At 36.3% G+C, this 19968-nt stretch overlaps 2 protein-coding genes across 6 annotated transcripts in view; one reads left to right on the top strand and one right to left on the bottom strand.

Moving 5' to 3' along the window:
- Positions 1–1884: 1884 nt before the first annotated feature.
- LOC148651945 (ferric reductase 1-like) lies at positions 1885–16172 on the bottom strand. Its single transcript, XM_088598305.1, has 16 exons — positions 16017–16172; positions 12835–13033; positions 12139–12287; positions 11338–11432; positions 10738–10876; positions 10277–10459; positions 9921–10019; positions 9056–9203; positions 6996–7109; positions 6542–6657; positions 5695–5781; positions 4692–4789; positions 4059–4117; positions 3621–3764; positions 2985–3043; positions 1885–2817 (listed from the first exon to the last, which is right to left on the bottom strand). The coding sequence occupies exons 2-16, from the start codon at positions 13031–13033 to the stop codon at positions 2725–2727; spliced, it is 1782 nt and encodes a 593-aa protein (XP_088454431.1). The 5' UTR covers positions 16017–16172; the 3' UTR covers positions 1885–2724.
- A 787-nt stretch (positions 16173–16959) lies between these two features.
- agla (amylo-alpha-1,6-glucosidase and 4-alpha-glucanotransferase a) overlaps positions 16960–19968 on the top strand; it is a 30319-nt gene continuing 27310 nt past the window's right edge. For 2 of the 5 annotated variants that reach the window (XM_088598300.1, XM_088598304.1), the window contains exons 1-2: positions 16960–17017; positions 18095–18244. In XM_088598300.1, coding sequence (XP_088454426.1) covers positions 18163–18244 — 82 coding nt within the window. In that variant the 5' untranslated portion in view covers positions 16960–17017; positions 18095–18162. Of the gene's footprint in view, positions 17018–17162; positions 17456–17476; positions 17497–17831; positions 18020–18094; positions 18245–19968 lie in introns of those variants that run through there. The other 3 variants (XM_088598301.1, XM_088598303.1, XM_088598302.1) reach the window with 3 other exon arrangements.

Here is a 19968-nt window from a genome sequence, read left to right as displayed (position 1 = left end):
TCATTATGCTGATTAATATTGGTCATCAACAGGTCTGATTAAGAGGTAGTCAACAAGTTACTATGCTAGAAGAATGTGTTTAATTATTGGAAGCAACACAAGCTGTTCATCCATGATGAATCCTTGGCACCAGTGTGCAGATGCTGTCTAATGCGATTCTGTTCCATTCTTTTCATAGACTCTGAACAGGCATGGTGTGTTCACTGGTCTCTGAGCTGTACATACCACACATCATTCCAGATCATCCCAGAAATGTTTAAGGAGGCTCCAGTTTGTGCTAAGTATGGCATCCATGCTATACTGTAAATGTAATATTGTCATCTCACAAGAAAGTATTTGTTACACAAGCAGCATGAGGACATATATTGTTCTGCTGAAATGTTGTAACAATCTGGATGAGTCTGCAAGATGAGCAGTAAACATGGGACCAGAACTTAACCAGGCTCTCATTTTGTCATCAGTCACTACATCTGGACTTCTCTAGAAACTAGACACTGCTGCACAAATCATCACACTTGGGCCTCCCCATCAGAATTGACCAGGTGTTGTAAAACATGACGTTCAGAGGTGTGAGCCCTGCCAGTACCTGGATGGGAGACCTCCTGGGAAAGCTAAGGTTGCAGCTGGAAGAAGTGTTTGTGGGATCAGTAGGGGGTGCTCACCCTGCAGTCTGTGTGGGTCCTAATGTCCTGTATGGTGATGGGGACACTATACTGTAGAAAGGTGCCGTCCTTCAGATAAGACGTAAACCCGAGGTCCTGACTCTCTGTGGTCATTAAAAATCCCAGGACATTTCTCGAAAAGAATAGGGGTCATGGCCTCCTAATAATCCCCATATTTGCCCACTGACAGTTGAAGTGTGGTACTGGTACACTTTGGCTGCCGTCGCATCATCCAGGTGGATGTTGCACATTGGTGGTGGTGGAGCGGAGTCTCCATTACCTGTACAGCGCTTTAGTGGAGTGTCCCGAAAAGCACAACGTAAGTGTAAGGATTTTTTTTTTTAAACATGGCCTCCCAGATCATGTCCCATCACCGACTTACTGTTTGGCTGTAACATCTTGCCTGGTTACAGATAGCATGGCGTGAACAATCCAGACAGCAAGCAACAGTGTGCAACTTAGTCCACCCTCCAACACCAATGAAATGAAGGCATTGCTCCTTTGACAAGCATATTGGTTATTTTCCATATTCTTCTTTCTTGATTTTTCACGAGTCTTGATATTCAACAGATTAAATCACCTCACCACTTGTGCCCAATCAACTCTCTCACCAATGAGGTGATTTAGTGATTACGCAACAATCACTGGAATATATGATCTTGAAAGATGAATTAATCAAAATGATGCCAAAAACATTTAATCAATACCCCAAAACTGTAGACTTTATTTTTCTAAAAACAAACTTGCATACACAGTGTGATGGTACTTTTGAAGTACCATCAGTATAAAAGATTTTTTTTAAATCACAATAAGGCTGGAAATGCAACAAAATTAAGCCTAATAAAAAAAACATAATAAAGAACCAAAATAATATCATGCAAACATGAGTGTGGATCCAATACAGCCAGGTGGACACCGTTTGAGTTTCTCCACTTAAATAGGTTCAATCTGCAAATTACTTTACCTCTCTGAGAATTAAAAATATTAACGCAATACTTTTGTAGGAGCTACTGAAGAATGTAATGCGAACAGATGAAAGAGAACAGATGAAACAGCTGAGCCTGAGTAAGTGCTAAAAAGAGGCTGCATAAATATAATCGGTAACCTGGCAGATTAGTAATGAGAAGGCAGCACAAATTCAGTTCATAACAAAAGCCATAAGGCACCCTTCTTTATTGAAAACAACCATTGAAATAAAAAATGCAAAAGAAGGCACAAAAAATCATTTTAAAAACTTGCTTATTTCTGTTAGAGGTTTGGTTGAGTCGTATTGAAGACACAAAGTGCATTAGCCCCATTTGGGCTACATAGACTTTATTAAAGGACTAAGGTCTGAAGACCTACTGTTGAAGTACACAGCACCACTGACTTTCACATCTTAACTGTAGGCACCTCCCAATAAAATTTATCTCTGCTCTCCACGAGCATTAAAATCTAGAATGCACACGTTTTGAAGGCTTATTTTTTCTGTGCTGTTGTGTTTTCTTTTTAAAACACTAAAACAAAAGTAACAATTCTGTCGACTGGTTGTGAAATAAATATTAATATCTAGCATGATAAAACCTTTCCTATATTCTGTCATGCTATTATATTTTCCCAATGTTTCCTGCAGAAATGGTATTTGAAATAAAAACTAAATCTTACAAAGTCATATACTCTATATCAACACCTATTCCTTAGTTAATCATTTTAAAATGATTAACTAATTAGTCAACTTTTATGCATGTAAAGGCAGCATTAGACTGAGTGCAATTCTTAGTTGTGGAAAAATGTCAGATTACAGACCTACACCTCAGAATTAAAAATAATTCTATTTATGCTTCCAACTCATTTGATAATACCTGTACATTATTTCCTTAGAAGCACATTGCTACATACATGATATTTGTAAACACCAGGGCTATCCATTCTTTGAGGTTTTGTTCTGTCCTTTTATAAAATTCAACCACATGCTCCTCATTTCTGGTGGCTCTTGAGGAAAAGTACAACTGTATCTCACTCCAGGAGCTGACTGATTCTTCAACCAAGGAGGTAGGAGGTCAGTTTCTTTATAAGCCTCTTTTCACATGTCATTTATGGCAATCAAAAGAGTAATGAGAAATCCCAGATTTCCGCAGATATAGACTGCTAAAACAATCTTCTTAAAGAGGTCACCCTAGAAGAAGGACAAAAGTGTTAATTATGTAAAAGAGCTAAAGAATTGTCCATCATAAATATTAGTTTTTTTTTTCAAAAATGTATGACAAAGATTTCTAGAACACTGCCTTTAAGACCTGCAAAATTTCTGTCTATAGTTAAAAACAGATTTCATTGCATTCTTACCTCTGACGCCTCTGAAGATGAATGTATAATTTCCTCTTCATCATCTGCAACATTCTTAGCTATAAAGAAGTCCCATTATTAGATCAATTACCAGAAATCATTCCATGATAAAATTCCCTAGTTCTAGAAACCAAATAAGTGAGCAAGTGTGTATTTAATCAATCTGTTTATGTATAAAACTCAGTCCGTACTGATAATAGAGAGTAAGCACATTTCAAATGCATACAATACAAAAGAAAGCATTTTGTTGACAATCCTGTTTATTATGAAGACAATAATCATTCTTTTCAATATGAAGTGAGATGCTGAAAGTGACATTTACGCTACATTAATATTCATCCCACGCTCGGTGTAAAATGACTGCAATAAGAAGGTACTTTATTGCTCTTTGTGCAGTCTTTCTGCACTAAATGGCACTTACACCTGCCTATGAATTATCAACTGCGCTCCAGAAAATTTAACATCAAATGCCATGGAAAAATAACATTCATTTGTGAAGCGTAATTAAGACTCTTCCGATATTTTCTTTTTATACTACAGTATATCACAAGGAAACAATAGACAAAAACGTCTGCTTTAAGAGGAAAACTGTATCTGGAATTTGTAGCAGGTTAACTTGGGGAAAAAAAGACCAACCTTTATGAATCATGTGGTAGTTGTGTATCTCCAAAACCAAATCTGCAGCAACATCCCACACTACAAACCCACACAGCACAAATGTATCCCAAGGCCTTGGAAGATCCAGAGCTTGCTGATGAACTCCCAAGAACATAGCTGCAACTGAACAAGAAGAAGCACTCTTTTTGATAAGAGATTATATTGTGGAGCTAGTTTTACACAGTGTTTATTATTTCTCATGTCTATGCCAGCAGGGAACATCTCTTAAAACGCCAATCAAACTTGGCTTATAACTAAACGAAATTCTGAGTTAATAGCATAGAGTTACCAGACACCAAAACAACAAACACGGCAAAAGGCCGCTACAAAACAATTTTGTGATAAAGAAAACACAGTATTAGAAAAAGTATTGTAATGCAGCACATGGAAATTCTATCTATAAAACATTGTACTTACCAGCAATTATCCTAGCAATGGTGCCTGCACTCCAATGCATCCAGTTAAAGATGTACCTTCTGAGGAGGAGAAAATAGTTGCACATTGTGTTTATTTGAAATACTTATTTTTCGGAACATTTCTTCCTCCCTCCGCCTTATATATTAAAATTGTTTTCAACTTCACTTCAAAAGAACGCACTAAACAAATGGGCTGTCCATAAACGGGCAGTTTACCATAAATTGTTAAGGTCAACTACAACGTGTCCAGTTTAAATGCAAACAGCAGAGCAAAAAGCTAGTTATTACTAGGATAAATCCACATTTGATTTCAGATCTGTTACAAGTATAAGAATTGGTAAACCTAGGTGCCTCTGCTTGTCATATTCCCTTGAAAACCACCCTTCAGATATAATAAGCACCACAATGATAGGATATGTTGGCATGCATACATCTGTATATTAGCACAGCTCTTACTTCATAATCACTTTTTCATGCTACTTAGAAAGCAACGCACAAAATGTATCTTAAGTTAATCAGGATGTGTATTGTCAATGTGTATTGTGCACACTGTACTGAAGTATTATAAAAGAAAACAAAATAGGTAAGACAGGTGCAGAACAGTAACTATGTTTTTTTTTCTTTATATTTTTACCTCAAGGAATCAGGATGTGGCCTTAAAATAGCCATGAGGGGCTGGAGAAGAGCAAGCGCCATAACTGTACAGCCAAGGAAAGGGTGGGCACCTGCATGCTGCACATGACACAACAATAATGAGAGATTTTTTATTTTTTCACCCATGTTAGCATTGGCTTGATTGCTTCCTCACCAATCAGATCACTTAAAAGGTATTCCTACTGCTAGTAAAAGTAATGCTGTAGTGGGATGGTAGCAGCAGTGAGTGGGTAAGTATATGCCGCATGCTTGACTCAAAGCCCTTGTCCTCATCTACTGCTGTCTCAACCACTCTACACCCCCGTCCCACTCTCTGCACTCCTCCTTCCCCTCCACCAGATGCTCTATAATCCTTCTCTCCTCCCACTTCCAGAGCCTGTTCATTCTCCGCCTTTGCGGCTCAATGGTAGAATGAACTACCCACAGTAATAAATACAGCTGGGCCCCTGACCACCTTGTGGCACCTGCTCAAGCCTCATCTATACAGACATCATCAGTGATTTCTCAGATCTCAGTTACATTCCATATGTACAGTACATGTTTGGCTCTCAAGTCAGTGATGTGACTGTGCAATCTTACTGTCTAAATTCACATTGCCTAGAGCGGAGCTTACATTGCACTTCAATATTGTGCTTTGAACTTTATTTTATTAACTTGTGGTGTGTACAGGATTGTGATTACCTAAAGTAAATTTAATCTCATCTTAAGACACGCTAGATGAGGGCGTCCGACTACAAAATTCAGCACAATATTTTCATTTGGTAGGAAACAGTGACCTCTGCTGTTCACACTGCGAATAGCACAGTGAGCCAAGGCAGAGAAATCAGGTCAGATGAAAATTGTGAAAATTGTCAGATGACAATTGTGTGAAACCGAGCAAATTTACAGTTTAAATATTGTGTCAGCACCACAGCTAAGTGAAAATGAAGATGGGATGCCAGAGGTTTTAAATGAAAATCACACAGAGACCCTTCAAGACTTACGTGACTCCAGCCACCTCTGTAGGCAAAAGGCAAAACAAAGGCACAACAGGTGAGTAGCACTGTGGAGGTCATTAAGACACGATGCACCTAACAAAGTCAAGATTAAAGGAAGACGTAATTAAAACTTATTTTAAATAATGTTTCTATTTAGCACCATGATAGCGTAATTATTGCAAGACCACTGCTAGTTATACTGATTCATTTGAGGCTAAAGGAAACAGGTAATTGAAGCCAAGTGTCTAAAACAAAAGCTGCTACAGAGCCAAATACTAGTAGGTAGTTCATTTAAACGCATATTAAATGTGAAAGCAACACACTGTCCGAGCTGACACACAATGTACAAAAGATGTGACACAACCTCTCACAACACTGACAGATGAGATGTACAGTGAATCACCACATATCACAGACCTGGAAGACTGTATCAGAGACATCCAACACAGTAAAACTAACCAATCATCGTTAGTAATATTAATGTATCTCTACTGGTCACACTAAACTTAATATATTATTTGCATTTTGTATTCAAAACATTGTCATACATTTGCGGCGCACTTTGTATGACACTTTCTATAAGAGCAATTTCAAACTCCATGGAAAAACAGAAAGAAATAAGGAGACACCATTGCGATATGAAAAATGATTACCTAATGATGTCAGTGAAGTTCTAAAAATATTTTTCAAATTCTGTTTAGCACACATTTTCATAATAGCTGCAACCCTAAGTAAAAAATAAACTTTGGAGGTGCTCATTATTATGGTCAAAAGTCTCATTTCTGAACCTGTTACATTTTGATGACTATGCATGAATTCAAGTGTTCTCTCAAAGATCTTCTAAATCTCTCACCTGAAACCATATCTGCTCACCAAACAGTCTGCTCTCTGGCCACAGGGGTTTAAAAAATCGAGCAATAATGACACCAATGCTAACAGTTGATATCCATGCAACAAGCATTAAAGCACCTGCAAAATTAAGAGAGTCATTTCAAGTGGAAGAATTCAAAGAAGAAACCTGACAAAGTGCTTCCAAACCCTGCAGCGTTTGATAAACAAGCTATTAACTGTGTACATTGATTGTAATTCCACATAAATGCATACCTTCCATGCACACTAAATATTTAACTTCGACTTCTGAAATGCAAAATATTAATACTGCTTAAGAGCAAATACAAAACTGGTTATGATGTAGATCTCTGATAAAATTGCAGAAGAAATGTATAAAGTCAAATTAAAACTGAAGCAAACTTGGGTACTGTATTTGATAGACACAACACTTTTTTATTCTTCCAGGACATACGTACCATGAGCCTTAATAATTAAGGGAGACCGTGAGCCAACAAAGTTGCCAGGTGGTCCAGAAATAACCTTCTTTTCTGATGAAATCAGAGGCTGACGGTTATGCCTGTGAATCATCCCTTTAATTGAGAGGAAAATACTTAAATTATTTTCACAAGAAGGACTCACATGATATAAGTTGATACAAATTTCCAAAACTGAAGTGATTAGGATTTGCACTTGTCAAAAACTAAGGAAGTTGGTTGAAAACAAAATACTGTAGGTTAATATTATATATATTTAGCACCTTTTGTGTGAATGGTTGCTGAAAACATTTATATTTCATAGATAAAAGTTAAAACAATCATTAAATAATATAAAATATTTAAAAGCTATTACAAGCTAAAACCAATTTAAAATACTGTAAAACAAACTACAAAGTAAATGCTTTGTTCGGCTTGATCAACCTAGGCTTGGCTGTCTGGGTGAGGGTGTCTGGTGTTGAAAGACCTGAGACACTCAGTGACCCCAGGTAACATCACCAATGATGTGTCCAAGTTCATCAGAAGATGTATTTTCAAACTTTTTTGTTGTTCAATAGCTAATGACAAACAAGTTAAAGGACTGGCTGTCTTGAGGTATTATCTTGGAAGGAAAAAAACTGCAGGAATGGAGAATTAATAAACTCTGACCTCATTAAGTCATGTAAAAATCACTTTGTCAGGAGCTTTATTGTTTTATGAATGATTCTATCCTGCAAGTCTAGCAGTTAAGGTTTACTTAATATAATCTGTAATTTTATTGCTCAGTAAAAACACAGGTGAACACAAATCACAATTTAATCTTTTAATCAAAACACTACAGTGAAACTTATACATCAATAGCTCATTTGGCACACACTTTAAATAATGAGCAGTGATGTTTGTTGATTATAGGAAATAGTATTACTCTCTATGGAAACAAAATAATAAGCTCAATTCATGTAATTTCATAAAACTACCAGGTGTCCAGTGTCTCATATTTAGGTTGAGTATAACTAATCTGCTTAACTATACAAAAAGGCATGATTTTAAAACATTTTTTGTATGAAAAAATGCAACAAACCCCCCTCTTTAGTAATAATGAAGATTTATTGCCTGTTGGACAGCTGTGAGAAAAATTGCCTGGAAAATAAGTTGTTCCACTTCAAGAACAATTTCGTTTTAAAACTATTTTTAAAAATAGTCTGACTCTAGACTGGCACATACATGATCCATCTGCATAATAATTTTCAGACTGCGGTGACCACACCACAAAAAAGTCAAAGAAGCATTAGGTTGACATTAACAGAATGACATAGTTTGCATGACATGATCTGCATCCTTTGAGGTTGTTTAGGGGCAACATGCTGACAGATGGGAGACTAAATGTCTGAACATCTGAGGTAGCTGATTTATTCACCAAGTTTCCAATCAGTGGGAAAATGGCTCTGTGTTAATACTGGGAGGAATCTCCTTTCACAGAGGAATGTCTTTAGTGCAGATAGAGGATATTTTTAAGCATCCATGATAAAATATATCGAATTCAAAAAAGTGATTAAAAAATAAACAAAAGTTCTCCTATTCTGCAAAAACATTCCACAGTAGTCCACCCAGAAACTAATCAGATCTATCATGAATACTGCCAGGATTGTGTTAAAACTCAGGGACAGCATACAGTACCTAACTTTGCAATGTTTTCATTTTGAGTGTTTCACATTTTATACAGAAAAAATATATTGTGTTTATATTTAAACATTTAGTGTATAACTGAATATATTTTTAAAATACATTATATAGAATGAGTCTGACTAAGTCTTGCATATTTTAAATGCATCAGTAAACAATTCTCAGTGTTGCAGTTCTGTTTAAAATATGAGACGTTTACCTTTGCTCAGCTGTGTCAATAAAAGGCTGAAGGTAAAAGACTAATTACATCAATACTGACCTAAGCAAAAAATACCAGACTTTCTCAGCAGTTAGAGCACTAGTCATCCAAGAGAGATTCACAGGAAATGTAAGAATAAATGAAGCTTAAATTATTGTGTAGAAGCTACAGCAACACTCACCATGCTCTGCTTTACCACTTGCTAAGAATATGTAGTAACTCGTATCAAGATTAAACCTGTGCTCCTCTCCTGGGATCTGAATATTCCTCTGAAATGTACACTGAATAAGCCCATCTGACCACCTCCATGCCATATTCCTCAATGTGCTCTACAAAACATATATAAAATTGTAAAAACGGACACATCATCGAGGATATCAAAGGACATTATCAAGATCGCATCAGTGTGTCAAAAATTATTTTAACAATATTGCTCAAACAAATATTGTTTGTGATTGTCTAGGGAAACAAAAAACATAGCTATGGAAAAGTTAAAGCATCTTATGTGCAATCACAAGTTACAAAATAAGCATGTTGTTAGTAACATGTACTGAAATTCTCCACTAAAGACTTCTGCTTATACAAAAACTTTGTATAGATAAGTATCAAACTTTCAAACTTTGAACAGATAGTATAGATTATCTGCATGAAAGAAAACCAACAGTGTCACTTTGCAATATTTAATTCACGTTCACCAAAAATGTGATGTCAACAGCTCAGAATAAACAGTCAATGAACAGCACACATGTAGCTACTCCATGAAATTTGCCAATTAAATCTAATTGATAACACATTCTCAGGTGTTTCTTATCATTAAATTAATTTTTCCCTACATTCTGAAAAGTTAAAGGCTTTTTTTCTGAAAAAAAGCTCAACCTACGAAGAGAAACTGTCAAAAAATGGCACCTATTTCAGTAGAAAATCAGCACAGAATATCTACATTAAGAAGGATAAAACAATCTGTGAAAAGAATATGTAAATACTGTACAGCAGTGTACCTACAGTATGTGATTTCAGTACTTTTTAGGATTGAGTTGGTCCCCTACCTGTAACTCTACTTCAGGATGGGTTCGGCCTGTGACATATGCTGGATTTATGTCCACATATTCATTTCTTCTAACACATAAATATACATCGTCATCACCCTTTAGACAAAAAGAATCAATTAGAAGATCAATTAGTTGCATGCATCATAATAACGTTCCATCCCCTGCTGCAGACAGCTCACTGGAGGTGCAGAGCATAATCAAGATACTAGCCCAAAGCTAGGATGCTCATTAATATTAAAAAATATATTCTCGGTGAGAAATCAAGTCTCTTGGGGGGAAAAAGAAGTGTTTTACTTCTTTTCATCATGATTCTGATGCTTAAGGCATGAAGTAATCTTGGTATATTCACCTACCATCCATTTGTCATGTGACAATGCAAAAGAAACATATCCCTCAGCAGGTCCACTGAGTTCAAACACCACTGACTGCTCCTGGCCAGCGAATGAGAGGAAATGGCACTTTGGATCAGTCTCTGGATCACAACCAACTGGATCACGCAAACAGGACTTTGTCCTGCCACAACCCTTTGAGGTAAACTGGGTAAAGAAAAAAAATGATTAGCTCTCTAATTCATGCTACACAGAAGAACATATGTCGAGTACAAGTTAAAATGTTCGTGAAATACAGTCAAAAATTAACATGTAGTACAGAATGACATTTCTGGTGTTTGGAGTATTTAAAAATACACTCTTAAATCTTAAAATCTTTGCTCCTTTGCAGGACTCCCCAGAAAATAAAGATTGGGTATTTAGTAAGATGTTTCTTAATTAGTGATCACAAAAAATAACACAAACACAAAGAGGCTTAAACTTACTGGCTTTGTAAGTGCAGATGGATGTGTTGTCTGATCAGCAGCTGAAGTTGGCAGGACTGGAGGACTCACATTGTTCTGAGATACAACTGGGCCTGGTATTTTGACCCAGAAAACATCATAGTGTTGAACAACTGTAGCCCTGAAACAAAAGATTTTCAGCAACAAATTCCATATGCTCGATTTATGTCCACATATTCATTTTTTTGTAACATACTGTAAATATACAGTGTCATCGGCCATAAGATACAAAAAATCAGTTAGGAGATCAATGAGTTGCATGCATCAAAATAATGTTCAATGTTCTCCATCCATTATCAGAAAGTCTCTTATTCCTGTACATAAAGCTGTACCCTGTACAGAACACCAGTCCATCACAGGATAGACACACACAAGCACAATTGAGACATACTAATCAACCCAGATTAATAAAATACACACAAACATATGGAGAGACATGTTCTTTTATTCTACTGTATGAAAGTTAAAACATACCCCCCCAAAAAAAAGTTAAAACATCCTTTCTGACAGTGGTCTTGTTATATTTAAGTCAAGCCAAGCAACTAATTTTTTTTAAAGTGGAGAATATAAGGAAGAACTCACAGAAATTGGACGGAAGGTGGAGAATTTTTAGGCGCATTCCAGATGACTTTGATCTCCATCTTTTTGGACTTACTGGTATGACTAACTGCTGATCCCTGAAAAGAAAAGTATTGTAGCACTTCACCTAAATGAAGAATATTTTCTGTCTAAATTATATTATGAAATGCTGCTATGACATTAGGTTATCACTATATTTATCCATCCATTTTCTAACAGCTTTATCCAACACAAGGCCACGAGGGAGCTGAAGTCTATCCCAGCAAGCAACGGGCACAAGGCAGGATACACCTTGGACAGGATGCCAGTCCAGTGCAGGGAACACATTCACACCAGAAGCCAATTAACTCACCAGCATGTCTTTGGACTGTGGGAGGAAATAGGAGAACCTGCAAACAAGGGGGAACATGCAAACTCCAGGCAGAATGTACCCCAGGAACTGGACCCAGGACCACAGTGTTTTGAGTCAGCACTGCTAACCACACTGCCACCATGATGCCCGGATATCACTATATGCATGTCAAAATCACCTTTTTAATTTGCTTTTAATTCGCAAATCAAAAAAGAAGAAGAACTAAAGCATAACATCCATTAAATTCTAAATTTGCTGGAATTGTACTGATTAAAAACACAACAGAAATGTAGGGGCCCCAATTGGATCTGTTACACATTTAAAGCCTCTCAGTAATTATTGCTATAAAAACTGATATGAGTCCTTCAGCAATAAAAGTAAATACATCACTCTTTCTCCAATACAAATTCCACAGTTCTTTAAGGTGAAGGATTTTTAAAGCGATATTATACCTTTGTGCTCCCACAGTTTAAAAGCTGCGCATCAGCATTACTAAGAAGGCTAAATGATCCAACTGCATCAGCACTCAGATTTGAGGTGTCCCGTGCTTGAATGAGAAACCCTTTAAAAGGCTCTCCAGGTGCAGATCCAGAGAGAGTGACTAGGAATGAATAAGAATTCAATTTCAAGACAAGAAACTGTAATTCCACAAAATGAGCTTAATCTTCAATATTCCTATTCAGTGCTGAAGGAACATGGAACCCCAAATTTACTTTTGTCGTAGCTATCTGGAGCTTATGGTTAAACAAAAAAATAATTTCTTAGATTCTATTTCTTTATTATAAAGATCTAAATTTAAAATCTAAAGTTTGATCAAACCTCACTGAAAAGTAATACACTTTACAATACAAAAGCTGTGTGGCTCCGTCACTACTAAGTTAAGATTAATAGATTCTGATATAATGAACTCACTATTGATTTGTTACAGGAAAACAGCATTGGAAATATTTTCATTTCTAGTAGTAGGGTAGTGCAATTCGTTTTTTTCTACTTTCAAAACTAGAAGTTAGAAAGCAAATGTAAAAATTAAGTTCTGCAGTATTAAGACCATCCTTTCTTAATTAGATATAACTTAGATATAATTAGATAAAAAGAAACATGTTTCTTAAGATATTTACATATAAGTGAATCTGAATCATTCCACATACCTCTGATCTGATCACCAGGACTGAAGTGATTTTTATCAACAGATATCTTGTAGGGACTGGCCTTTGTACTACGAGCATGACCATGGCCTGGTCTCATACTTTTACAGGATTTTGATACTTTCCCATTACTATAACCAGCAACAGTGTTCAAGGAGAGAAACACAATGAAAAAAAAGACACCTGCCATGTTTAAGTCCATCTGAAAATAAAAACATATCCAATGATTAAAGTTATGTATTCATACTTAATCTATAATCTAAAGATATATAATCTATATATATATATTGATTTTAAGAGCTACAGACAGGAGTTACTGTGCAGTACGGTTTCTGTATAAGTAGAACAAGTATTACAGGTTCTGTGTAAGTATAAGTACAGTATAACAATTATCTTTGAATTGCAGTTTGAAGCCAAATAAAAATGGCTAACATCATATTTGTAAATAATCAGTTTTTCAAGGAAAAGAACCTGGCACTCAGTGATCAGTTGATTAGTGTTGCCTGGACTTTAGTGATCTTGTTTTGCACTGGGCATTACAAGAGGTTCACCACTATGGAATATGACATAGCCACCAAACATTCTGGACAATATAGCCAATAGAGGCCTGTAAATGAGGGCAGAGAGATGGTTCCCTAAAGCCACTCGCTAAGTGGCTCTACTACTGTATGTCTAATAGGTATGTAGTTGGCACAGCTCAGATCATGTTAGAGCTGTTTACAGTGCTCTCCATGACTACTTACCAATCAGAAATGTGTTGCTAAGCCAAACCAAGACAAGGCATGGCCTAAGAGAGCAGCTGTGGTGAACTAGAAAGATTCCTATTCACATATAATGAACCTTTTCCCTTGGACAGGGCAGTACAATTAAGAAGATGCCCAACAATGTAACAAAATAGCAAGTGAAGAGGTGAATGTCCTGTCTCTGATAAACAAGACACTGTACTGTATGTGAATTCCACCTTCCTCCAATTTGACCTCCTCTTTAAAGACTGAAACATAAGTGACAACAACCAGAGCATAGATGAGACTGGTAGTAAATAGAGGGACAAAAGGTCATATTTGTTTTATATTTGATGGAAGCTTAATTTCCTCTTAGTACCTCTCAGGCAGAGCACATGTCTCTGGAATGCATTTAGAGGAATTGCATTTTATACTGACCCCCTAATACTAATAAAAGGTCCAATTAAGAGATTTCACAAAGGATTCTAATGAAATGAAGATTGTATTATTCAACTTTTTTCCAATTATGGACAACGCACACAGCATGTGCTAAATAAAAATAACACTTTTTTCCACAAATACTTCTTCAATTTAGAACTTCTCATATTCAGGCATGCATGAATCATCTCTTTTTACATAAAAAAGCAAAACTTTTAAATCTAGTGTGAAACAACATGAAAGATGTTGGTCAATTTTTCTGTACAATCTTGAATACCTGGAACAGAGTTCAGTCCCCAAAATTGCTGCAGTTATTTCTTTCCAAGTTACTGATAAGAGGCATCATAGTTTAAAATAAGAAGACGGTGAAGTTACTCTTTTAATCTTTTAAGGGAGCAATTACAGCACTTTATCTATTCTGAAACATTAAAATAAATTAAATTTAATAATAAAGCACCATGAGAAATGTGACTTTTTGGATGTTTTTGACTCCACTTAGGTTTAAATGTGTATCTTCAAGCTGATTCTTGAACAATATCAAAAGCTCTGTCTGTCTCTAATGTTTCATTAACTGCATTTTACCAGGGATCTAAGGGCAAGTCTTCCTGCCTTTATCAGTATGATTCTGAATTATATAATAAAAATGTAAATAATTCTCTAAATGTGGAAAGACTGCAAGGAGTCTCATTTTGACAAGCCTTGGTTAAAGTTTTACCAGTTCTGGAAAGAAATTGGAAGCCTGCTCTTCAAATCTTATCTTGTAGGAAAACAGGAACACTGTTCTTATTTTGTTGCTGTTTTATCAGCTATTGCAGTTAAGTGTACTGGTCTGGCCGTAAAGATAAAGGTTATAACAACCTAATTTCAAGTTTCTCTGAATATTTCAAATTCGAAATAAACTAATTTGGAATGCATATTTTTTAGGTATTAATAATAGTAATTGAACTGAATTTTTTTAATGGGTTTTAACATGATTCATGCTAATCTTAAACACACTGAAAATGCTGTAAATGACTATTTTGAACCTACGTAGGTAAGCTCATTATTTGTTCATGTCCAAACAAGTTATACTGCAGACTAGTATTACTAAACACTATGTGGCAAATTTTAAAAAAATCTTAAGTTTCTTTAAAAAGAAAGAAATAGAGGCACAATGAGAGCAAACATCTCATTTCATTAAGCCAGGGGGCCTGCAGTTATGTACCAAAACAACACTTAAGAGCTCTTTTCTTAATATATCTTTATAGGCAGTGGTTTTACAAGATGTGACATGTAGAAAAGTTGGAATATTGTGTGAATCCAGCTACATACAGTAATAATGGAACTAACAGTCCACTATTCATTCAGCTGATTTTTTTAAAATAAAAAAAGCACTCTTTTATTAAATAAGGTATATGTGTGTAATTCTATCTTAGTCTTGTTTAATATCATGAATAGTTCTCTGTACTTGGGTTCATGTTACAGGTACACTTCCTTTGAGCAGATTTCAAATAATATATAATTTCTGTTTCAAAATCATGTTTCCATTCATCTGAAAAACACAGGAATTGCTCATTATTGTATCTAGCTGTTTAAAAGACACCAATGCTTTAGTAGTTCAGATAAATCATTTAACCTTATTAATTTATCAATTAAATATTAAATGCTCAACATTAACATTACCGTCCAAACTCTTAGCGAAAGCCTACAAGGAACCCTAAACTGTAAAACATATTCATCCAATTACTGTAAAGCGCTATGATACTATTGTAGATATAATCAAACATCCAACTTATTTTCATTTCTTAGATGACTGAAAGTCAGATCAAATATTTTACTGGGTCAAAACCACGAAAAGCAGAAAGATTTAAAAAGAATGAACATTTTAGATTCTGTATGTTCTACTGCGCGTCCATTGATGGGACACAACGGATGATACCTTTGATTACCTGCATTTCAAAGTCAGAAGCATTACACCTGTCAGAAGCATTACACCTTTTGAAATAATACATATGATAAAAAAAATTGTAAATGTCATTCGCTCACCTTGCTTGTGCAGTGTCTCCTTCACTGTTAAGGAAGTGCAAACAAAACACAGCAGCCCATTCAAGGAGTAGTAGTGGCAGGGGCGGCCCTTCTGGTTTCGTACGTAAGGGATGTGGAGCTGTCTCAATCATGTCACGTTCCCCCCAGCCCTGGCGTACAGCACTAATTGCCTGCAAGTCGTTTGTGAGCTGTGCCCCCTGGCGGAGCTGAAGCCGAAGGATAACCTGAGAAAGGGCAAGAGATGAAGGTTGAATGATTATTGAGCGCTACAGAGTCCTGAGCTGCGTTTTTCTGCTTTTCAGCTGCTTCTCTGTTCTTCGGCGTCTAACGAAGAGTTTGTCTTTAGAGGGAGCTGGAGACTGAGCCGGGCCATTCAGAGTACTGTTAAGGCTTAAGGTTTAGCTACATGCTGGAAGGGACTAATAAACATATCATGCATAAACACTCGAGACGAAGGCGTCAGAAAATAACCAGCAGCGGTTCTCTGGATATAAGGAAGAAGCTGAAGTAACTGGGAAAAGCCGATGTGGCGGGGGGGGGGTACCATGCAAACTCCACATATAATGTACCACAGTCTGAAGTCAAACCCAGGACCAAAGCGATGTGAGAAAGCAACATGCATTCATTTTATGTTTTATTAAGTTAAGTGCAACTGATTTGAGAAGAAAAATGAAGTTCCCTCCCTACATTGTTCCTGAGGAATACTTTCAGTTTTCAGTTTCAGTTTACATGTATGTCTAACTTAGGCGACGTGATGTATTTATCTGTTTCTAAGCGTGCATGAAAGCGTAGGTGGAAACAACAATGGAAAACCAAGGTATTTTGGCAGATGAATGTCCCTGAGGTAAAAATGGTCCTGCAAAAATAAGATTTTTAAATCGTCTATTAGAAACAGTACGGTAACGGCGGGTAAAAGGTTGCGGAATTAACGCCACGCCTCTCTCTGCAGCGTCTGGAACAGCTGATCCTGCTGCAGCTCAGATAGAACCAGGAAAAACAAGGTGATTCTGTGCAGAATCAATTATTTTTCAATGCTTGGCTTTTTATATATGGTGTGAAAATTAGTTGCATGTTTTTCTGTGTTGTTACTCTTTAAAAACGTTTTAGCGGACATTCGTCTTAAATATGCGCGTTCATGTTGAGTCGAAAGTTATGCACAGGGAGATAGTGTCATATTTGCACGGTGGGGTGAATTTAATGTGAAGCTTCATCGGTCAGGACAGTTAAAATAGCCTGACCTTCTTCAGCTGAATTCCTGACCTTGGGAGATGGTTAATTATGGCTGCATGGTAGCTGCTCGGTGGAGCAGACTCTGTACGAGTGTAGCAGGGATGTGAGCTGTTTGCGGTGCGACATAGAGTAGAGGGTCTTGGGTTTTTTTAATTGGCCGGCACAATTAGTGCTTCCTGATTAATTCAGACTCAAGATACAGATCACAGGTGTGTTTTAAAAAGAGTTTTGCACGGATGTTCTGAAGAAGGTATCACTATAACTTCGGGGCTTCTTATAGACGTTTTAATGGTTCAGAAACTTTTTTTTACCACGCAACAAGTGTGCGCATTAAAAAGGATGACAAAGTAAAGATCGGTAGCAAGATTGTAGCCTGTTGTTTAGATTAGAGTGTTTCATTTGAGTTTATTGATACGAATGTGTTTACAAAGCAATGTGTTCTGCCTGTATCTATTTGGGGACTGGGGATGAAGGACATTTGGAGAGGTTTCTTCGATTTAAAATGAGATGTTAGTACCTAAGCTGCACGCGAATGCTGAATGGGTGAAGGACAGTTATTTTTAGAAAGCAGAATAGCACCTAACAGGCTGTCTGTCTCAGTATTGTAGAACCGGACAACAGCCAAAGCCATTATTACAAACGGACCGCAGATGAAAGGATCTGTCATTTACTGTACCTAGAGTGTTCAATTCACACTATTGAACTTGCATTTCGACTCTCTCTCTCTCGCAGTAGAAAATAGCTGCTTATTCCGTCTCTTGGGCATTAAGGATGTAAGTAAAAATAGATTATGAAAGTGCTTTCTTGTAAATAAATGTAAGTGTTCGACCCTTTTCTTTTTGTTAAAGGTGGTCTGCTGGAATCCCAGTGTATCATTTCCTTTGTGTGAAGGTGAGCCTTGTGAAGGACAGCAAAAATGGTGGCCAGCAAGCAAATTAGGGTTTTGCTTCTCAGTGATATGGAGAAGCTTGAAAGGACCCTCTTTAGACTGGAGCAAGGTAAGAACATTTTCCTATAGCCACCCCCATGCTTTGCACAGAGTTTTGTAATGGGTGTGCAAATATTATGCATTGTGATTTATTGGTAGAACTTTTCATTTTAAACTCTGTGCAAAGAGCAAAGAGATTCTGTTACAGCTCGGGAGCAGTCGTGCATGGTTATTTTAGAAATGTTTCGGTTAAGAAATATATTGTTCCTGGAAGTGTTTTAAGGTGACATGAAATGGGACAGGTACTGAGTGCTGCACTCAGAAAAAGTGTTTGAACAGTTCAGCCAGAGACGCATAATCTTCATTTAAGAAAAAAAGATTAATTGAGATTTTGCACATTAAAACCCACTTGACTTTCTTATGGAACTTTTATACAGTTGATATTGTTAAGGCAGTTTTAAATTTCAGTAATGTATTTCAGTGCTGCTATTTATAGACGTGCATAGAGCTTCTTGTCTCTGTGGATTAATGTGAGTGTAGTTTAATATTTAAAACGGTCATGTTATTGACATATTGTAGAGGGCTTCCTTAATTGTGAAAAGGAGTAGAATTTTATTGATTTATTAAGTCAAATAAAAAGGAAAACAGAATTGGATTGCAGAATATGAATTGTGCATTCATATAATCTGGTCCTCAGTTTTTCCATATTAAAAAAAGTCAGGTCAGAAATAGCTTGTGTCCACCATAAAATCAGGTATTTTCAAATCAAGTAAACAAGTTCATTTAAAAAAAAAACAGTTTTATGAATACAGTGTACACTTAGTTTACCTATGTTTTTTTTTTTTCCTGAAACAAGTGTGCACTTGTTGAAGTTGAAGAAGCTGGGTGTTTTAAAAACTATCCAGAATCTAAATGTTTCTAAACTTAGTTCTTCAGACATGGTATTTGAAATTACTTGATATTACATAATTTCCATTCATTCAGAAATTTCCCTCCCCCTGACTTTTACAGATTAATAAGATCTACTTAAATTCACCTTTGTCTAATTAATCCATTTAGCATATCTTTAACAAGCCTCAGCTAAAACACCTGAAGAAGGAGAACTCTGTCTTCAGTGTTAATGAAATACTCCTCAGTTACACAATATTACACAACTTGGTTTTTACAGCTATTACTCAAGCAATGCTGAATTTACTTTCTTCTAAGAGTTTTTCTGTAGGCATTTTAATGATAGGTATTTAATTCTTAAATGTATTTGGTAAATTCAAGAAGGATGGAAATCTGGTTCAGAATGCATATATCATTTATTTAGACAAAAACCGAAGATGCGTTTATTGGATATAATGGAGGAGCTAGATAAAGAGTTGTGAAGGGGACCGTGTTAATATTAAGAATAGAATGAAAGTTGAAATTCATGTTGCAAAAAAACACTGATGAAAGCTATTGAAGACAAAATAGTGTTTTATTCAGAACAATTCTTGGTTCTGACTGCACACAAGTACGTGCAAACCTTTCTCCATCCTAAGCAAATCTGTTTTTTTGCTTGTATCAATTTAATATGGGCAGGAAATCAAGCTGTTGCCTCAGGCATGACAAACAGCTGTGGAACAAGGCCAGACTCAATTTCAAGTCTGGGTTTTGGCACCTACAGTATTTCACACAGAGGACACTGGAAAAGTACAGAGTAGTTTAGGCCCAGAGCATTATAACTCGATTTCATCAACAGAAAAATGTATATAGTGAGCATTAAAAACTAAATGCCTTTCAGCAAGATCGTGGAATGAATTTCAAGGT

The sequence above is a fragment of the Lepisosteus platostomus genome, chromosome 11 (assembly GCF_059453375.1).
Source record: "Lepisosteus platostomus isolate fLepPlt1 chromosome 11, fLepPlt1.hap1, whole genome shotgun sequence".
NCBI lineage: Eukaryota > Metazoa > Chordata > Actinopteri > Semionotiformes > Lepisosteidae > Lepisosteus > Lepisosteus platostomus.
This window is presented reverse-complemented; position numbering and strand designations above follow the sequence as displayed.

Excerpts from the sequence above, each read along its gene's own strand:
- LOC148651945 (XM_088598305.1), bottom strand. The coding sequence starts at position 13,033 with ATGGACTTAAACATGGCAGGTGTCTTTTTTTTCATTGTGTTTCTCTCC. Across the intron at positions 12,288-12,834 it reads TCCTGGTGATCAGATCAGAG|TCACTCTCTCTGGATCTGCA; the intron begins GTATGTGGAATG and ends ATTCATTCCTAG. Across the intron at positions 3,044-3,620 it reads CTACCACATGATTCATAAAG|CTAAGAATGTTGCAGATGAT; the intron begins GTTGGTCTTTTT and ends ACTTCTTTATAG.